At 52.1% G+C, this 20,505-nt stretch overlaps 1 protein-coding gene across 4 annotated transcripts in view; it reads left to right on the plus strand.

Annotated features, from left to right (window-relative positions):
* Window positions 1-711: 711 nt before the first annotated feature.
* The window catches only part of TFE3 (transcription factor binding to IGHM enhancer 3), a 32,961-nt gene continuing 13,167 nt past the window's right edge, over window positions 712-20,505 (plus strand). The window contains exon 1 of one of the 4 annotated variants that reach the window (XM_077329485.1): window positions 712-1,061. In XM_077329485.1, coding sequence (XP_077185600.1) covers window positions 952-1,061 — 110 coding nt within the window. In that variant the 5' untranslated portion in view covers window positions 712-951. Of the gene's footprint in view, window positions 1,062-6,762; window positions 7,308-20,505 lie in introns of those variants that run through there. The other 3 variants (XM_077329486.1, XM_077329482.1, XM_077329484.1) reach the window with 3 other exon arrangements.

The raw sequence follows: 20,505 nt of genomic DNA on the forward strand, positions 1-20,505 counted from the left end.
CCAAGAGATGAATCCCCAACTAATACATAAACAAACAGACAATTAACAAAAGGCCCCTGCTCAAAATCCCCAGACAGGGGTCAGGAGCCGACCTTTCCATCTCTTTTGGTGGGAAGGACAGCTTTTGTTGGTGGGAGTGATTTTGGGGCTGGGCCAGGAGCCTGGTAGAAGAACTCCGTCTTAGAAGCCCTGAGGAACTGACAAAGAGTCTTATTAAGAATAGCAGTAATAATAGCAGTAATAGTAGTAATAATAGCAGTAATAATATTTATTTATTTACTTATTATATTTCTATACCGCCCTCCCCGGAGGCTCAGGGCGGTTTAATAACAGCAATAGCAATAGCAATTGCAATAATAATAATATTAACATAATAATAATGATTAATAATAAGAAAAAATATAATAATGGCGGGAAAATAATAATAATAATAATGGTGGTGGAATAATAATTATTCTAATTATTAATTATTCTAATTTAATTATTAATAATTGTAATTATTATTATTATATTCCACCACCATCCCTGCAGGCCAGATGGAGGATGGCCGAGGAAAGGGGGGGGATCTTTGTGGGTCGCTAAACGCTCCTTGCAGGCAGCCTGCCCGGGGGAACGGGGCGCTTTAACCCCCTCCCCCCTCCCCCCGCCCCGGTGGGTGTCTCCCTCTGACGTCATTTCCCGGAGAGGAGCCCCCCTCCCCCCTCCGTCTGCCCGGCCAGCCGGAAAATGAAGCAATCCCCGGGCGGGCTTGTTTTCCCCTCCCGCTGGGCCAAGAGGCGCGTCTCCTGCGGAGCTCCGCGGCGGCCGTCCCTCCAGACCCCCCCTCCTCCCCGGCCCCCCCTCCCCCTTTGAAGCGGGCCTGGCGAGAGGGAAAGTGTCGCAAGCGGCTTTGATCTCCGCCGCACGAGCCCCGCGCGCCCCCCCCGGATCGCATCCCGCTCGGGGCGGGGGATGATGTCCCATGACGCGGGCGAGAAGCCCCCCAACCCCGACCCGCCCCCCGCCACCGTCTACGTCCTAGTGGAGGACCCGCGCTCGACCGACGCCCTCCAGCTGCTCAGGTGAGGAGCCGCCCCCCGACCTGGGAGGGGGTCGATCCCACCCTCCCTGCTTAGGCTGGGTTATGAGCTTCCTTGGGTGTAAGGAGATTTGCACCAGGGGGATCCTCGTGCAAGGGGGAGGAGGGGTGCTCTCTTGCTGGAATAGCCGCTTGGGGGGCAGAGGCCGTCCCCTGTGGCTGCGGGGGACACGGGATCAGCCGGGAGGCGGTGGAGATCCGGCACCCTGCTGATTCTTCCTCTCCTCTGAAGATTTGCCTGTGGCCGAACTGGAGGTTTTTTGGGTTCTTTCCTCCTTTTGCATCCTGCCTTTCTCCCCAATGGCAGGCGTCCTCCTCCGTTTGAAACCTCACAACGACCCTGTGAGGTAGGTCTGGATGGCTGGAGGACACCCAGCGAGCTTTCATGGAGAGGGTAGGATGGGTTTGTGTCTTCAGGGATGGAGGGGACTTATCCTTGCCCTAGAGTTCAAAACTAGGGACCTATGGAAAGGACCCAGGACAATCCAGTTTAGGTGGGCTCTTCGGAAGGGCAGGGGACAGTTTGGGAATTGGCAAGAGGTGTAAGCAAGCTGGCACAGCCTGGTACAGAGTGGGTAGGATAGCGGCATCTCCCATGTTCTGCTTCCAATTCCCAAGAGAAATTCATCTAGATGTCTGGTATGTTATTTTTTATTCCACTATTTCCTTGAAGAAGAGCTCTTTTATTTATACCCTGCTTTTCACCACCCCAAGGAGGCCCAAAGCAGCTTACAAACACCTGTCCCTTCCTCTCTCCCCACAACAGACATCCTGTGAGGTAGGTGGGACTGAGAGAGCTCTGAGAGAACTGCTCTGAGAGAACTGTGACTGGCCCAAGGTCAGTCGGCTGGCCACATGAAGAGGAGGAGCAAGGAATCAAACCCAGTTCTCCAAAACTGAGGCCGCCGCTCTTAACCTCTACCCCACGCTGGCTAAGAACTCAGATTCTCTTGGTTCTCCACCCATTTATTTCTCACACAGCAGCCCTGTGAAGTAGGGCAGGTCGCAAGAAGGGGCCACCCCGTGTGACGATCCTAGACCAGGGTGCTTTCGGACACCTTGGTTGTCTTTGCCCAGCAAGACCTCTGATTGGCTAGTGGAGATTTGATTGACTGTGCATTCAGGTCACTGTGTAGATAAACATATTCAATGAGAAGACAGTTCATATAACCGGGGTTCCAGTTTGTTGCCTTGTTGGCCTGAAGCAGGGGTAGTCAAACTGCAGCCCTCCAGATGCCCATGGACTACAATTCCCATGAGCCCCTGCCAGCATTCGCTGGCAGGGGCTAATGGGAAGTGTAGTCCATGGACATCTGGAGGGCCGCAGTTTGCCTGCCCCTGGCCTGAAGCGACGGGATGGATTTTGAGTCTCGTGAAACTTTTAGGACTAATTATTTTTGTGGTATAAACTCTTGTGTGCCTGCACAGTCCTTTAGGACAGTGGTCCCCAACCTGCGGGCCGCGGCCCGGCGCCGGGCCGCAAAGGCCATGGCGCCGGGCCGCGGCTCCCTCTCCCCGCCCCCCCCCCCCGCAGTAAAAAACTTCCCAGGCCGCAAGCTTGCGGCCCGGGAAGCTACTTACCGCGGGAGAGCGGGCAGGGGATCAGGGCCGGGCCGCGCCCGTGCAGGCCGCGCCCGCTCGGCCCGATCCGCGGGCGAGGCCTGCGGGCGCGGCCCGATCCGTGGGTGCGGCCCGCGGGCGCGGCCGGGCGCGGCTCGTGGGCGCGGCCCGCGGGTGCGGCCCGCGGGCGCGGCCGGGCGCGGCCCGATCCGCGGGCGCGGCTCGCGGGCGCGGCCCGAAGCATGGGCGTGGCCCGCGCGGGCGCGGTCCCTGCGGGCGCGACCCAATGCCCTGCCGGTCCCCAGCCTAATAAAGGTTGGGGACCACTGCTTTAGGAGATGTAGGACTGTGCATGCGGACGAAAGCTCCTTCCCTGAATTAGACTGAGTTGGTCTTCAGAGGTCAACTAGATCTGACCTTTGTCCTGTGGCTACCCACCTGAATCTGTTTTGCTGGAGAGGTTCTCCTCCTCATAGACTCCTGGAAGGAACCCTCAGGGTCATCTAGTCCAACCCTCCCCCCCACAATGCTGGGAACCCAGAACCACCTGCGCCTCCACGGTGACCCCAGTTCCATGTTCAAATGATCCCCTCCCACTCCAAAAAAACCCCCCCGAATCCCTGGCCAGTCCAGCCTGGAAGAAATTCACCTCCCAATGCCAAAATGGCAATCGGCATTTCTCTGGGCTTGCAAGAAAGGGACAGGAGAGCCAAGCACTGGCCCAACCCTTCCTGCCCGCCCACTCAAAAGCTCACAGAGTCCCGACTCCCTTTTAATCTTGCCGCTCCAGAGGAACCCTGCTACCGGTCTGGAATCCTCAGTCTGCCTCCTGGGATATACAGTCTCTGAGCATGCGCCAAGAGCGTGACGCTCCCGTTTGCACTTGGAGTGCATGAGACTTCCCTAGAAAAAGGCCGGGATTCCCCTGCCTCGGAGAACTCCCTTTTTGCTGGGCATTGCGCTCCCAGCTTGGCAAGGATACGGGACGCCATGTCCCAGGTCCTGGTGTTTTCCCAGCCGCGTGCCTTGAATTTGCAGGAAGCCTTAAATGAGAGAGAGGGAGAGGGAGAGGGAAAGAGAGGGAGGTTTGTGTCCGGGGAAGGGGGAAGAATGTAAAAAGAGCTTGTGACTCACTTTCCTTTTATTTTGCTGACATCTCAGACTCCCGAAAGGTTCGTGGGTGGTTCCTCCCCCCCCCTCCAGTTCTTGTTTTTCTGTTTTCTGCTGACTTTGGCTTCTACCTGGACCCCTCTCACTACCAAGCCAGGACGATTTTGTGGGTTTCTGGCTTGTTTTCCGACTTGCTTCCCCGGTTTTTACTTTCCCCCTTCCTCTTGTAGCCTGGTCTACCGCCTCAGCAGCGGAAGGAGGTGGGGACGGGATGGTTGATTCCTGAAATGATCAGCTGGACTGTACCACTTCACACGGTGCATGTGTGTGTTCATCTCAAATGCTCACTGCAAATTCATCTCTCTCTCTCTTTCTCTCTATCTCTTTCTCTTGGGCGGGAAGATGTGAAAATGGGGCTTCCTCTCTTGCAATCCGTGATGGTACCGTCTCCCCTGTCTTTCCAGGATGCAACCACTGTGGCAGGGGTGGATAAACAGATGGACTACAGTTCCCATGAGCCCCTGCCTGCACAGTTTGGCCACCCCTGCGGGAAAGCACATGCTGGCAGGGGCTCATGTATAGTCTAGGGACACCTGGAGAGTCACAGTTTGGCCACCCCTGCATTATGTTCTGATTGGGAACAGGGTTGCCAGCCTCCAGGCGGTGGCTGGAGATGTCCTGCTACTGCAGATGGCTCCTGTGGTAGGTGGACTTGATGGGGCATTATGCCCCAGGGAAGTCCCTCCCCTCCCCAAATCTCATCTTTCTCAGGCCCCACCCCCAGAATCTCCAAAGATTTCCCAAGTCCGCAACCCAAATTGAGAAACTGGATCGCCGATGGGGAAATGGCTGAAATCTGTACTGTTAGATAAGGCAGGGTCTGAGGTTGAAGGGCCCAGAATGCATTCTGGGATTGCAGGTAGCAAAACAGGCAGAAATAAGGCAGGAGAAGCCAGAATCAATCACTCTGTATCTCCACTGAGATTTCACATTTGTATATTCCAAATAAACCCTGACTGTTTATCCACATGGGAGTGTGTGTTGTCGTGGTTAAGAGCGGCAGCTTCTAATCTGGAGAACTGGGTGAGATCCCCCGCTCCTCCCCTGCCTGCAGCCAGCTGGCTGACCTTGGGCCAGTCACAGTCCTCTGAGAACTCTTCTTGCAGAGCAGTTCTCTCAGAGCTCTCTCAGCCCCACTGACCTCACAGGGTGTCTGTTGTGGGGAAAGGAAGGGAAAGGTGTTTGTAAGCCACTTTGAGTGAAAAGTGGGGTATTAAAAAATCCCTTCCATGTATGAAGCATGGCGGGGGCCTAGAATGCAGAAGTTGGTGGCCCGGTTGGAAGGCAGTCGGCTGCGGAAAAAGTCTTGGGTTCAAGAGCCCTTTCTGGCTTGTGGTTTTGATGAGTCATTGCCGGTGTCAGCCGAGTCGTTTGCTGGTCTCTGTGTGACTTTGGCAGCTGCTGGATAACAGCCTCAATTAGACAACAGTCCTTTGGCTCACTCAGGAAAGTTGATGATAGAGAAGATGCAGAGTTACGGATTACATCAGGCATAAGCTTGCTAGATCCAGATTAGGAAACTCCTAGAGATTGGGGGGATGGGGCTTGAGGAGGACAAGAGCTTCTGTTGGGTCCAAGGCCATAGAGTCTGGAGAGGAGCTGGAATTCCAGGGGATCCCCAGGCCCCACCTGGAGGCTGGCATCCCTGACCCTCAGTGGGGTCCAAGGCCACAGAGTCCCCCCTCCCAAGCAGCCCTTTCCTCCAGGGGAACTGAGCTCTGCAGTCTGGAGAGGAGCTGGAATTCCAGGGGATCCCCAGGCCCCACCTGGAGGCTGGCATCCCTGACCCTCAAGGCCACAGAGTCCCCCTCCCAAGCAGGCCTTTCCTCCAGGGGAACTGATCTCTGCAGTCTGGAGAGGAGCTGGAATTCCAGGGGATCCCCAGGCCCCACCTGGAGGCTGGCATCCCTGACCCTCAGTGGGGTCCAAGGCCACAGGGTCCCCCCTCCCAAGCAGCCCTTTCCTCCAGGGGAACTGATCTCTGCAGTCTGGAGAGGAGCTGGAATTCCAGGGGATCCCCAGGCCCCACCTGGAGGCTGGCATCCCTGACCCTCAGTGGGGTCCAAGGCCACAGGGTCCCCCCTCCCAAGCAGCCCTTTCCTCCAGGGGAACTGAGCTCTGCAGTCTGGAGAGGAGCTGGAATTCCAGGGGATCCCCAGGCCCCACCTGGAGGCTGGCATCCCTGACCCTCAGTGGGGTCCAAGGCCACAGAGTCCCCCCTCCCAAGCAGCCCTTTTCTCCAGGGGAACTGAGCTCTGCAGTCTGGAGAGGAGCTGGAATTCCGGGGGATCCCCAGGCCCCACCTGGAGGCTGGCATCCCTGACCCTCAGTGGGGTCCAAGGCCACAGAGTCCCCCCTCCCAAGCAGCCCTTTTCTCCAGGGGAACTGATCTCTGCAGTCTGGAGAGGAGCTGGAATTCCGGGGGATCCCCAGGCCCCACCTGGAGGCTGGCATCCCTGACCCTCAGTGGGGTCCAAGGCCACAGAGTCCCCCTCCCAAGCAGGCCTTTCCTCCAGGGGAACTGATCTCTGCAGTCTGGAGAGGAGCTGGAATTCCAGGGGATCCCCAGGCCCCACCTGGAGGCTGGCATCCCTGACCCTCAGTGGGGTCCAAGGCCAGAGTGTCCCCCCTCCCAAGCAGCCCTTTTCTCCAGGGGAACTGCTCTTGTTCGCCTGGAGATCCCTTGCCAGGGGGAGGTGAGCAGCCCTGCTTAGCTCCCCACCTGCAAGGGGGCTGGCTGAGGGGCGCCCACTCCAGCCTTCGCACACCCCGGCCTAAGAAGGCGCGCTCAGGGTTCTGTCTGCTGTAATGCTGCCAATAGGGTCGCCCGCTTGGGGTTGGGTCATACTTTGCGAGGTTGGGGCTGGAGCCTGGGGGGCGGCGAGGTTGGGGGCGTCCCTCTCCCCGGGGGCTGCTTCCTCCAGGAGAGCCGCGCTCTGGCCAAGAACCGGGGCCCAGGAGCCCTTGAAGATCGGCGGCGGGAGCGGTCGGGAGCCCTTCTGAAGAACGGTCAGGGGCGCGCCATCCCGCGCAGCGCCATCCCGCCTGCCAAGCGTGTGCCAGGATCGCCTCCCCGGCCACCGAGGCGCCTCTTCTCCCAGAAAGGGCTCCAGAACTCGGGCTCTTTCCGCTTGTCCCCCGCCGGGAGATCTCCATCCACCCCCTGGAGGTTGGCACCAGCCTCCGCCCTCGATCCTCCGCCCTGCCCTTTCCCAGGCGCCCTGGGCGCGCCGTCCGCTTTCCCTTTCCCGGCGGGGGGAAGCGGCGGAAGAGGCCGGGCTCGGGCGGAGGAGGGAGGGAGGGAGGCGGCGCCTTTCCGGCTCGATGCTGCCCCCTGGCCGGCCCGGGCGCCTTCCGCGGCCTGCGCGCTCCCTGCGCGGCGGGAAGGGGCTCGCTTGCGCCGATCCTCGCGGGAAGCCGCGCCGCCAGGACGATGCCGCGCCGGGATCCGCGCCCAGGCCCAACCCGGGCCAGCCGCTCCGGATCGTCGCCCCGACGGGTGGGTCAAGCCCCGGAGGGAGGAGGGGGGCGCGCTCGGGACGCTCGGCGGCCTCCGGGAGGGGTGGGGTGGGTGGGTAGGCTTCCCTTGGGGAGAAAGACCCCCGACGCCTCGCTGCCGCCGGCTCTTGCGCTCTTGCGCCGGCTCTTGCGCCTTGGCACGTCGAGCCTGGAGAGCGGCACGCTTGGGCTCTTCACCCCCAGCCCTGCTGCTGTTGCCGTCCTTTCTGCCACCCTGGCTTCTGGGCTGGCCGGGATCGGGGCTTCTGACTTCTGTCACCGAATATGGGGAGAGGGGGAGGGCAGAGGAGGTCCCCGGTTCAATCCTGGCATCTCCAGTCGAAAGGACCAGGCAGGAGAGGATGGGAAAGACCTTGGCCTGAGACCCTGGCTCAGTGGCAGAGCCTCTGCTTGGCAGGCAGAAGGTCCCAGGTTCAATCCCAGCATCTCCTCCAGTTAGAAGGACCAGGCAGGAGGGGATGGGAAAGGCCTTGACCTGAGACCCTGGCTCAGTGGCAGAGCCTCTGCTGTCCAAGCAGAAGGCCCCAGGTTCCATCTCCGTCCTGCCCAGTTAGAAAGAACAGGTGACGTGGAGTTCCTAGCCCTGAGGCATCCTGACCTTGCTGCGCCAAGGGTTGGATTCTGCATATGTCAGTGTCAGGCGAGATGGAGATGTTGCTTGTATCTGCTGCAGTTAGGGCTGGATCTCCTGACGTGCTCTTGAAGAACAGAACTTTTAAAGGAACCGCTGTGTGCTGCATGCCCTGATGTAACTTCTTAACTCTTAAGGAAGTGAGTTGGGAAGGCCCCAATTCAAATCTCACTCTGGTTTGACTTTTGCCGTCAAAGCCAGTTTATGGTGACCCCCCCCATGGGGTTTTGAGGTAATTCAAGAGTCATTCAGAGGGGGCTTGCCATTGGTCTCCACCTTGGACTTCCGTGGTGGTCTCCAAGTACTAATTGGGGTCAGCCCTGCTTAGCTTCTGAAATTGGGTCATCCAGGTAATCAAAGATGAACTTGGGTGATTTCTTGTTGCCTGTCTCGACTGGCTGGCCCTCTTTAAAGGCTTGTCGCTCTCAGACTTAATCCTCAACTGCCGTATTGCGAATAACAGCGCTGCCCAACCTTGCAGGGTCGTCGTAAGCGTTGCTGAAACTAGGAAGCTTGATTTGCATGCCCAGAGGTGCCGTGTATTAGTAACAAACTGTAGCCGGTGAAGTGATGTGTTACATGCACGAAGCAAAGTTTGAGTTCAGGGAAAACTTGAAGATCAACAGAGTTTTTATTCTAGAAATAGAAGCTTTACTGTGCAGGCACTTCAGATATGACGGAGCGGGTCCCCGGTGGGACAGGCTTCCTCGGGAGGTGGTGGGTTCACCTTCTTTGGAAGTTTTTAAGCAGAGGCTAGAGAGCCATCGGACAGAAATGCAGATTCTAGGAACTTTGGCGAATTGGGAGTTGGTAGCTAGGAAGGGAAGTTGGTAGCTAGGAAGGATCCATGCTTGGCTCTTGTGGCCCTTTCTTGCATGTCCAGGGAAATGCCGACCGCTACTTTGCAAGAGGGAGGTGAATTTCCTCCAGGCCAGAGTGGCAAGGGATTCTGGGGTGTTTTGTATTTTTTTGCAGTGGTGGGGAGATATCATTTGGACATGGAATTGCAGTCACTGTGGGTGGGCAGGTAGTTGTGAATTTCCTGCATTGTGCAGGGCGTTGTACTAGATGCCCTGGAGCAGGGGTAGTCAACCTGTGGTCCTCCAGATGTCCATGGACTACAATTCCCATGAGCCCCTGCCAGCGTTTGCTGGCAGGGGCTCATGGGAATTGTAGTCCATGGACATCTGGAGGACCACAGGTTGACTACCCCTGCCCTGGAGGTCCCTTCCTACTCTATGATTCTATGAGATCTTTGTTATGCTGCTTCAGAACAACCTGAAATCTTATACGCGCAAAAACATTGACACAAATGCCTTGAAGGAAGAGGTCGCCTGCGGTTTAACAAAATAAGAAATCCATGGAATTCAAGAGTGTTTGGACGTTAAAGGCCATCCATTTGCTTTGGACTTTCGGCGAACAAATGAGTAGACATCCTGGTTCACAACCATGCACAGATCTTGCAAGCGGAGGACTGCGGTTTCCTCGATTTGAGTCAATCTTGAGTCTTCCTCTTTTCCTGCGGCCTTCAGCTTTTAAATTAGACGGGGACCGAGTTAGCTTTGCAACGGCGAAATAAGCAGGCTCTTAAAACTCCGGACATGCAGAATTCGAAATGGGCCCTGCCAGCTAATAAGCTGATCTGTTGGCTTTTCTTCCTTCGGAAGCTCGCCGCCCTAATTAGTAACCCATTAATTTCCAATTAATTACTGATTATTTCCCCATTAATCTGGCAGCGCCTTAAAGACAAACAAAATTGATGGCAGGGGAGGAGTCTTTGTGAGTCACGGCTCACTTCTGCAGATGTGTGAGGCCAAAATGTGAGTCCATCGCCCCTTCTCTCTTGGAGGGTGGAATGACATCAGAAGCCGAATGACAATAGCAGGCAAATGCCAATAGCGGTGAATTCACCTGCTGTTGTCATTCGGCATCGGAAGTCACTCCACTCTGAGATAGGACAGATGGGCTCTCATTCTAGCTGAATCTGAAAAAGTGAGCAGCCATTCATGGAATGCCCTCCCTGCCACAAATTCTGTTAATCTTTAAGGCCCTGTTGGACTCTTGCTCTTTGTTTTATTTTTATTTTTAATTTGTAAGACGGCCCTTGTTGGTCAGCTTGGTGTAGTGGTTAGGAGTGTGAACTTCTAACCTGGCGAGCCTGGTTCGATTCTGCACTCCCCCACATGCAGCCATCTGGGTGACCTTGGGCTAGTCACAGCATTGAAAAAGCTGTTCTGACTGAGGAGGAATATCAGGGCTCTCTCAGCCTCACCCACCTCACAGGGTGTCTGTTGTGGGGAGAGGAAAGGGAAGGCGATTGGAAGCCGCTTTGAGACTCCTTTGGGTAGAGAAAAGTAGCATATAAGAACCAATTCTTCTTCTTCAGTAATATCAGGGCTCTCTCAGCCTCACCCACCTCACAGGGTGTCTGTTGTGGTGAGAGGAAAGGATTGTAAGCCACTTTGAGACTCCTTTGGATAGAGACAAGCGGCATATAAGAACCAACTCTTCTTCTTCTTCAGTAATCTCAGGGCTCTCTCAGCCTCCCCTCCCTCACAGGGTGTCTGTTGTGGGGAGAGGAAAGGGAAGGCGAATGGAAGCTGCTTTGAGACTCCTTTGGGTAGACAAAAGCGGCATATAAGAACCAACTCTTCGTCTCAGGGCTGTGTACATCACATGAAAACTTAGGTTAAAACTATAAGTTCTAAAAATCATTTATGCCCTTACAGGCTTCTCCTACAGTGCTCTCCCATAATAATTGCCAGAAGCTGGTATTACAGGGAGACTGTTTCAGGGGGTGCTTAGATGTTACTGCCAGCCTGTCCTCAACCAAATGCCAGGTGGAAGAACTCTGTTTTACATGCCCTGTGGAACTGGGTAAACCTTTTGACTCTGCTGTGAGCTCATTCAATCAGGTAAGGGCCCGGGCCGAAAAGGCCCTGGCTCTGGTCAAGGCCAGGTGCACCTAATGCAGCCGACACACTAACCTAGTTACTACCCATCTGTATTAAAAATTCACACCCCTACTTTCCCACATGGAAATCATTGACCCAGGGAAGAGCACAAGTGTTTATGCAAAGTAAGTTATTAAGAGCCAGCATGGCTTTCTCAAGAACAAGTCAAGTCAGACTAACCTTCTTTCCTTTTTTGAGAGAGTTACTACCTTGCTAGATCAGGGGAATGCTGTGGCCATAGTTTCCCTTGATTTCAGCAAGGCTTTTGATAAGGTTCCGCATTATATTCTTATTGTCACGTTGGTGAAATGCGGCATGGATCCTATTATGCTTAGGTGTTTCAAGAACTGTTTTGAGAGATCACACCCAAAGGGTGCTTGTAAATGTTTTGTCATCTTGGAGTGAGGAGTCGAGTGCCTCAGGGATCTGTCCTGGGCTTTGTGTTCAACGTATCTATAAATAATTTTGATGAAGGAATAGAGGTGGTCCTTATTGAATTTGCAGATGACACTAAACTGGGAGGGGTAGCAAACACACAGGAAGACAGAATCAGAATACAAGATGATCTTGACAGGCTAGAAAACTAGGCTGATGTGAATAAAATGAATTTCAATAGTTATACATTCAAAATCTCTTCATTTAGGCAGGAAAAATCATATACACCAATATAGGATGGGCGAGACTTTTTTTGGCAGTAGTACATGTGAAAAGAATCTGGGGGGGGGGTCTTAGACCAGACACTGAACATGAGTCAGCAGTGTGACTCGGTGGCTAAAAAGGCAAATGGGATTTTGGGCTGTATTAAAAGAAGTATAGTGTCCAGATCATATGAGGTGAAGTTACCACTTTACTCGGCTCTGGTAAGAGCTCACGTGGAGTACTGTGTTCAGTTTTGAAGAAGGATGCTGAGAAACTGGAGCATGTCCAGAGGAGGGCTAAGAAGATGGTGAGAGGTTTGGAGACCAAGACGTAGGAGGAACGGTTGAGGGAGCTTGGTCTGTTTAGCCTGGAGAGAAGATTATTAAGAGGTGATATGAGAGCCATCAAATACTTAAAGGGCTGTCCCATAGAGGATGGAGTGGAGTTGTTTTCTGTTGCCCCAGAGGGTCAGACCAGAACCAATGGGTTGAAATCAACTCAAAGTTTTTTTGGCTAAACATCCGGAAGAAGTTCCTGACAGTTAGAGCTGTTCCTCAGTAGAACAGGCTTCCTCGGGAGGTGGTGGGTTCTCCATCTTTGGAGATTTTTAAACAGAGACTAGATAGCCATTTGGCAAAAATGCTGATTTTTGTGAACTTATGCTGACTGTGAGTGTGTGGGCAGGAAGGGATGTGCCAGTGTTTGTCTCTTGTGGCCCTTCCTAGCATGCCCATGGAATTGCTGATCACCACTGTGGGATGGGAGGTGAATCTCTTCCAGGCCAGGCTGGATTGTGGAGATTTTTGGTATGTGTGTGGGGGATCACTTGGGCATGAGGTTGGGGTCACTGTGTATAGGCAGGTAGTTGTGAGTTCCTGCATTGTGCAGAAGGTCAGACTAGATGACCTTGTTGAACATTTCCAACTCTATGATTCTAAGCTGAGATTGTCAAGTTGTCCATTGTGGGATGCGGTGCTTGTGTGTTGCTTGTGGTAGAGGTAACCATGGTGATTTCCTTGAAGGTTTCTCGTTTGCTTTAAAAAAAAAGCTTTTGCATCTAGAACAATTTTTTTGTTTGTATCTCCTTGCGTATGGCATCTTTCAGCGAAGCTGCTGTATTCTTGACGTGGGAATGCTACTCTTAGGGGGGGGCATTTTGGATGAGAGCAAAATAGGAGGCAGGATTGGAGTTATACGGTGTGGGCGTGTGGCGACTGTTTTCAGGGGTGCATTAAAACGGAACGACATCTTTCAAGGGTCTTGGCTGGGTGCCAAGGAGGAAAACATGACAAAAACACTTCCAAGGACTTCGAATAAATAAAATAAATGTAGGGTGTTTTAAAAGGTCCTTCTTATGACAACAGCTCAGCATGGATGGACAGATCCCAGATGCCAGGTCGCTGCGGTGTCTAAAGATTTCATTGTACCCACAGATATTTTCTATATCAGTTTTATTGTAGTATCAGCATTTCTTGTTAGAAATTGTTCCACCGGCAAAAGGAAACGGGGGGTTCTGTTTGGCTCCTAAAAAGGTTATTTGGGGATCATGAGGTCTGAACGGACAAAAGGAGCAAGAAGTAGAATTGGCCAAGAAGGGATAAAAAGGCCTGCTTGGATCCAACCCTGAAGCATAGTTGTCATTTTCTTGCCCTTGCTGGTTTATATGGAAAACTAAACTTTAAGCCAGCCTTTTTGAGACTACGGACATTGTGGTGGGAGCCATAAGAAAATGGATGAGGCTTCGTGGTATTTGAAAACTTGGCCGTTCTCTCATTGCGAGAGAATTAATCGAATTCGAGAAATTTGAACTGGAGGGGGCAAAAACCCAAACTTATAAGGTATATAATTTGTTAATCGGCTTGCTGTAAAAAAGGGGGTGAGTAAAAAGACCGGGGCTGACAATTCAAATGTCCATTATAGATTTTTTTGGCTGAGGATTAGCATTTGCTTTGGACTGATAATTGAGAGATAAACCACTCTTATTGGTCACCGAGCGGAATATCTTAAGATACGTGACATTGTTAGCATTGTGAAAATGTTAGCACCTTCTTGCACATGTGGTGGCATTGCCCCATGATCCCTCAAAAATTGGGGAAGGATTGTGAGGACTGTATCTTCAAGGAGGGGTTTTTGGCTAGGTTATATGCCTGAACTGCTGCTGTTGAATTATAGAAGAATCATAGAATCATAGAACCTTAGAGTTGGAAGGGGCCATGCAGGCCATCTAGTCCAACCCCCTGCTCAACGCAGGATCAGCTCTAAGCATCCTAAAGCATCCAAGAAAAGTGTCTATCCAACCTTTGCTTGAAGACTGCCAGTGAGCGGGAGCTCACCACCTCCTTAGGCAGCCTATTCCACTGCTGAACTACTCTGACTGTGAAAAAGTTTTTCCTGATATCTAGCCTATATCATTGTACTTGTAGTTTAAACCCATTACTGCGTGTCCTCTCCTCTGCAGCCAATTATATAGCAAATTATCCAGCCTTCTTTAAAGAAGATGAAGAAGAAGAGCTGGTATTTTATACCCCACTTTTCACTTTCCAAAGGATTCCCGAAGCAGCTTACAAAACACCTTTTCCTTCCATTCCCCACAGCAGACGCCCTGTAAGGTAGGTGGGGCTGAGAGAACTGTCAGAGAACTGTTCTGTGAGAACTGACCTAAGTGAACCGTGACTAGCTTAAGGTCACCCAGCTGGCTGCATGCAGAGGAGTGAGGAATCAAACCCGGTTCTCCAGATTAGAGGCTGCTGTTCTTATACCACGCTGGCTCTAAGGATTAGTTTTGTCTGCTATATAGAAGAAGAAGAAGAGTTCATTCTTATATGCCGCTTTTTCCCTACCCGAAGGAGGCTCAAAGTGGCTTACAGTGGCCTTCTCATTCCTCTCCCCACAACAGACACTCTGTGGGGTGGGTGAGGCTGAGAGAGCCCTGATATCACTGCTCAGTCAGAACAGTTTTATCAGTGCCGTGACGAGCCCAAGGTCACCCAGCTGGCTGCATGTGGGGGAGCGCAGAATCGAACCTGGCATGCCAGATTAGAAGTCCGCACTCCTAACCACTACACCAAACTGGCTCTCAATGTAGCGCTTGCTACATTTGAAGGAAAACTCTTTTGCAAGCAAAACAGTGGCTAGCTAAGCCAGAAGGTATGTCTGATTAAACCAAGCTTTCTCAACCAGGGTTTTGTGAAATCCTGTTTGTTTGTTTTTTTGACAGTCCTAGAAGGGCTTTCCTGAATGGGTTGAGTTAATTTTTAATATATTTTAAAATGCGTTAAACATTTATTGGGTGATATGGCCATATATGGCCATGTCAGTCTTCTCTTGTCTTCCAAAATGGCCAATGACGGGCCTGGAGGGGGTGGGAAGGGGCGGGGCCCCAGGTGGGCATATACACAGCTGTATATCAAGTGATGTGACCATATATGGTCATATAGTCCTGCCTCCCCCTCCCCAAATGGCCAATGAGGGGCCTGGAGGGGTGGGAAGGGGAGGAGCCCCAGGTGGGCGTGTCCACAGCTCTGCTTCCCAACCCTATTCTGCACGATTGTGCCACTTCTGGGGATTCTCGAAGCCTGAAGGTTGTTTCAGGGGTTTCTTAGAGGTAAAAAAAAAAATTGAGAAAGGCTGGATTAGACTGACTGCTTACATTAAAAAGTAGATTCGTGAAAAGTGTTGATACGTGGAGAGAAATGACTCTATGGATGGATAATGAATTGCAGCTTATTCACTTACATTTGAATCTGATGTATTATTAATTTTTTTTAATCCTATGTAAACAATTTATCATTGTAAAATTATTATACGTATAGGAAAAAATGTGACCAGCGAATTACGAAACCCTGAAGGCAGAAAAAAACGGGAATGGCTCCTAAAATTTTAGAACGGCCCTGAGGGCCAAAGAAAAATTTCTCGGTGACTGCTTCCCAACAGTCCTGTGAGGTCGGCTGGCAGGTAGAGGATGAAAATATCGTGGCTGAAAAATATCCGTGAGTCTTCGAGAGCCACCTCTGCGCAGTGGTTAAGAGTGGGGGCCTTTAATCTGGAGAACCAGGTGTGATTCCCCGCTCCTCCGCATGCAGCCAACTGGGTGGCTTTTGGCTAGTCGCAGTCCTGATACAGCTGTTCGTGCAGAGCAGTCCTCTTAGAACTCTCTGAGCCCCACTTGCCTCATGGGAGGTCTGTTGTGGGGAGAGGAAGCCTTTTAACAACTTTTTTACCATTGAGAAACCCCCAAAACTTTATTCAGGCTTCGAGAAGCCCCATAAGTGGCACGATCATGCAGAATAGGGTTGGGGGAACGCAACAGCAAACTAATTCTGCTTCTCACTTGGCTTTGAAAAGCCCTTTCTAGGGTCGCCATAAATCAATGGTGATTTGATGACTCATAGTACCCTGCCATGAGTCTGGTTTTGGCCAAGGGCAGGCTAAAAATGCCTTCCAGAGAGGTCACGGGGCCTTCTAATACCTCCCCCTAAAGGAATGGTCTTTCGTATTAGAAGCCCGTTGGTTTCTCTTTGGCTCTCCAGATGTCCACGGACTACAATTCCCATGAGCCCCTGCCAGCATGCTGGCAGGGGCTCATGGGAATTGTAGTCTGTGGACTTCTGGAGAGCCGTAACTTGGTCACCCCTGGCCTATATGGGCCAGTGCCTTAATGCATTTAAGAGAGCGTATTTAGTAGTTGCCCTGACCTGAGTGGCCCAGGCAAGCTCAATCTCATCAGATTTCAGAAGCTAAGCAGGGTCGACCCTGGTATTCAGGCCGACCCTGGACACCTGGTGGTAGAGAGGCAGGCAATGGCAAAACTCCTCAAATTGACTCTTGCTTTAAAAACCTCAACAGGGTCACCATGTGGTTTTCATACCCGGCTTTTAACTGCCCGAAGGAGTCTCCAAATGGCTTATGATCGTCTTTCCTTCCTCTCCCCGCCACAGGCACCCTGAGAGGTAGGTGGGGCTGAGAGAGCTCTGACAGAACTGTTCTGCGAGAACAGCTCTGACAGAACTGCTCTGCAGAACAGCTCTGACTGAACTGGGATGGGCCACCCAGCTGGCTGCATGTGGAAGAGCGGGGAATCAAACCCGGTTCTCCAGATCAGAGACCACACCTCTTAACCAAGCTGGCCCACAGACTCAGCGGTCACCAAGGGGCCTGGCCATTGTTGGCCACATTCCGGCCTTTTGTTTCTGTTCAGCTGTTGAGGTCAAGCGGCTGTATTGTTTGATTGTCTCTTGTGCTTTTTATGTGCCTCCTTTTTGGGAGCAACCTGTTTGTTTAGCCAAGGCGGTTATCTCTAAATAAATAAATCTGCAGAACTGTTGCCAGCAGTCCTGAGGTCATGGGTTCGAACCTCCCCTTCGTTTCCTGCTATCGCCAACGTTAATAACGTTGAAATAAAATCCTCATGGGCGACAGTGTCCAGGCCTGTAGCAATCTTGCACATATAGGCTTCAAAGAAGGGGGGGGGGCGCCCAATTCCTCCCCCCTCCCCCGCCTCCATGAAATCTTCTCTTCGGTCTTCCATCTTAGAAGAAGACCTGGCTTTTATACCCCACTTTTCACTGCCCAAAGGAGTCCCAGAGCACCTTACAGTCACCTTCCCTTCCTCTCCCCACACCCTGTGAGGTTGGTGGGGCCGAGAGAGCTCTGAGAGAACTGCTCTAAGAACAGCTCTGGGAGAACTGTGACTAGCCCAAGTTCACCCAGCTGGCTGTGTATGGGGAATCCAACTTGGCTCTCCAGATTAGAGGCTGCCACTCTTAACCGCTCTTCTGCTCTTTTTGTCATTCTGCTTTGGGCAGCTCTCGGTGGTGAGCGCATCTCCTCCACTTCCTCCTATCCTTGTTCTGGAAGCAAACGCCATCTCTGCTGCCAGTCCTCCTCCGGTCACGGCGGTTGCACAATCTCACCTCTCTGGGTTCGGAGCATTCTCTGCGCCGACTGTTTTTCTCCCTCTGCCCTCCGCTGGCTGATTCCGTCTGAGATTAAATCTTTTGCGCTTCTTCAGATGGCGGTAAGGCCGCCCGCGGGTTCGAACCGGCTGTTCGCTGGCGTTTGAAGGCCTCTGACTGTAGCTCAGCCGTCTCTGGAGTCTGCCTTTGCGGTGGGGACCAGGGATGGGCCTAGTCAGGGCCGAAGCCGACCGATCTCGGAAGCTGAGCAAGGTCAGTTCTGCTTTGGGCTTGGATGGGAAACTGCGGAGAAAAAGCAGGGTTTTCCTACACAGACGCAGGCAGATCTTGGCTTGAATATCCCCTGGGAAACTCAATACAGAAATAATAGAAAACAGCTGAATTTCTGCAAGGTGCCATCAAACTGCGCCAGGATCGTTGGTGAGGACAATCGCTGTGTACATATCAATTTTCGGGTTTTTTTTTTGCAGTTTACTTTGTTGTTTTGATCAATTTGTTCCGATATTTCCCCATTCTAATGACTAATTGTGATATAGTTTCATAGGCCGGTAAAGGATTTGGGATATCCTCCGGGTTCGCCATAAATTGCCATTTTCTGCCACGACCCGGACAAAAGATCACCACAGTGGTCTTTGAAAGCTGTGGAGATTCAAGGCCAGATTTAGGATCTCGGGGGGAAAGGGGGACGTGGGAGGGCTGTTAATTTTTGCAAGCAGGGTGTAGACTTCCGTCCTGTAGCTTGGTGAGTAAACGAGACCTCCTTGGGAGAGAGGAGGGATTCAGGCAGTCAGGCGAATTCCAACCTGTGCAAATTTGGACCTGCAGTGCAGTAGAATCACAGAGTTTGAAGGGACCTCCTGGATCATCTAGTCCAACCCCCTGCACTATGCAGGACACTCCCAACCCTCTCGCTCATCCACTGTCACCTGCCACCCCCTTGAGCCTTCACAGAATCAGCTTCTCCGTCAGATGGCTCTCCAGCCTCTGTTTAAAAATCTCCAAAGATGGAGAACCCACCACCTCCCGAGGAAGCCTGTTCCACTGAGGAACCACTCTGTCAGGAACTTCTTCCGGATGTTGAGACGGAATTTCTTTTGCCTTAATTTCATCCCATTGGTTCTGGTCCGTCCCTCCGGGGCAAGAGAGAGCAACTCTGCTCCATCCTCTACAATGGCACCCTTTTAGATGCAGTGGAATTCGGCCCATAAAAGACCCTCCTCGATCTGAACAAGCTCCCATCTATCCTAGTTTCCTACTCCCAGCTGCGATCAGCCTGATTGTTCAGGGAACCTTATCATCAGGGTATCATAAAAACAGTCTTTGCCACTGCTGTTCAGGTGTGCTACTCTTGGATACGGAGGCTTTATCATCTGTTGTTGGCTTGATCCAGGCTAACATTTATTTGAGTGGTGTCCTGTGTGGTAGAAAAAGGATTTTTTTGGGGGGGGGGTTTCAGGCTGCCTTGGGGGAGGATATGAGAATCATGTTTTGAAGGCGGGCGTCTTCCTTGCACCTATGGAAACTCAGGATTTGACCTATGATGGCTAATAGCCATTATTAGATTTCTGCCAGGAGCAAGCCTAATATATTTATTTTATCTATTTTTATTTATTTGGATTTTTGTACCGCCCCTTCTTTGCTTTTCAAGGCACGTTTACTGGTATGGTTTCGAGAGAATAAATTCCCGAAGGTGATTATTTGCTGGCCGGGGACTTTGCTTCTTTTTTGTCCTGTTTGCAATTTCAGCAAATGCCTTTTGGATGACCGACCGACAGGTATGCGTCTGCTGACATCCAGGTGTTTCAGGGCTGGGTCCTTGTGCCTGCCTTCATGCTCCTTGTTAGCTTGTGAACTTCGGTTAGGACTTCTTGCCCCTCGTTCCCGAAAGACTGAGAGGCCTGACTTTGTCACGCAAACCCTCCTCCAGTTTATCTTTCTTTTTTTAAAAACTCACCCGGTTGCTTTGCTGTTTCTCTCCAGGGATCTCTTTCTAGTCTTCCTTGGAGGCTGTGGGTGGCCTTTAAACCACCCAAACTGGCAATTATCCTCTGCCCCTCCTGCTGAATGCCCTGTTGTTGAACAGTTGGAATGTTTGTGACTCTTCCGTGGAGTGGCAACAAATGCTTTCTTCACCGCAAAGGGTAGTCCTTGTATATCTGAGGGCTGGATTTTCTTTTTCTTTAACCCATCGTGTAGAGCAGGGGTAGTCAAACTGCGGCTCTCCAGATGTCCATGGACTACAATTCCCAGGAGCCCTTGCCAGCATTCGCTGGCGAATGCTGGCAGGGGCTCCTGGGAATTGTAGTCCATGGACATCTGGAGGGCCGCAGTTTGACTACCCCTGGTGTAGAGAGTCTGACACTGCAAATTACAAAGTACATGCCTGAAATGCACTGTGGGGTGAAAATAGCTATCTGCAGTGCCATCCCGTCCGGAGTTATTCCAGTCTGAGTCCATGAGTGGAGAGTGGAATAACCCTGGGATTGCACTGAAAAAGATTTTGCCCAAAGGAATTCACAAAACGCACACAGCAGTGTAGAAGTGATTTATTTATTTATCGTACGGCAGAGTTACCCACAGGAAGCATAGAACTTTCAAAACATGTATACCAGTAAGTGCAGCCATTATGCAGACCGACTGGGCCAGGGGTAGTCAAACTGCGGCCCTCCAGATGTCCATGGACTACAATTCCCAGAAGCCCCTGCCAGCATTTGCTGGCAGGGGCTCCTGGGAATTGTAGTCCATGGACATCTGGAGGGCCGCAGTTTGACTACCCTTGGACTGGGCAATCCCCCCCAAATACTAATCTCTTTCAATCCGCTCGATCGCAGCTGGGGAGAGTACAGAGAGCTCAGTCACATCTCCCTGGAAAGCACGACGTTCACATTCCCGTGACAGATAGAAAACAGATTGTGGGGCTGCAGCCCGGTCACATTCGCGACCTGCGATTGCCACATTTCAACACAACAGGTCTGCACAACCGCCAAAGCCCGTTCGTATTCTATTAGCCGTCTTCCATACTTTACGGGGCAAGTCCAA

This window comes from Paroedura picta, chromosome 3 (assembly GCF_049243985.1).
Source record: "Paroedura picta isolate Pp20150507F chromosome 3, Ppicta_v3.0, whole genome shotgun sequence".
Classification (NCBI taxonomy): domain Eukaryota; kingdom Metazoa; phylum Chordata; class Lepidosauria; order Squamata; family Gekkonidae; genus Paroedura; species Paroedura picta.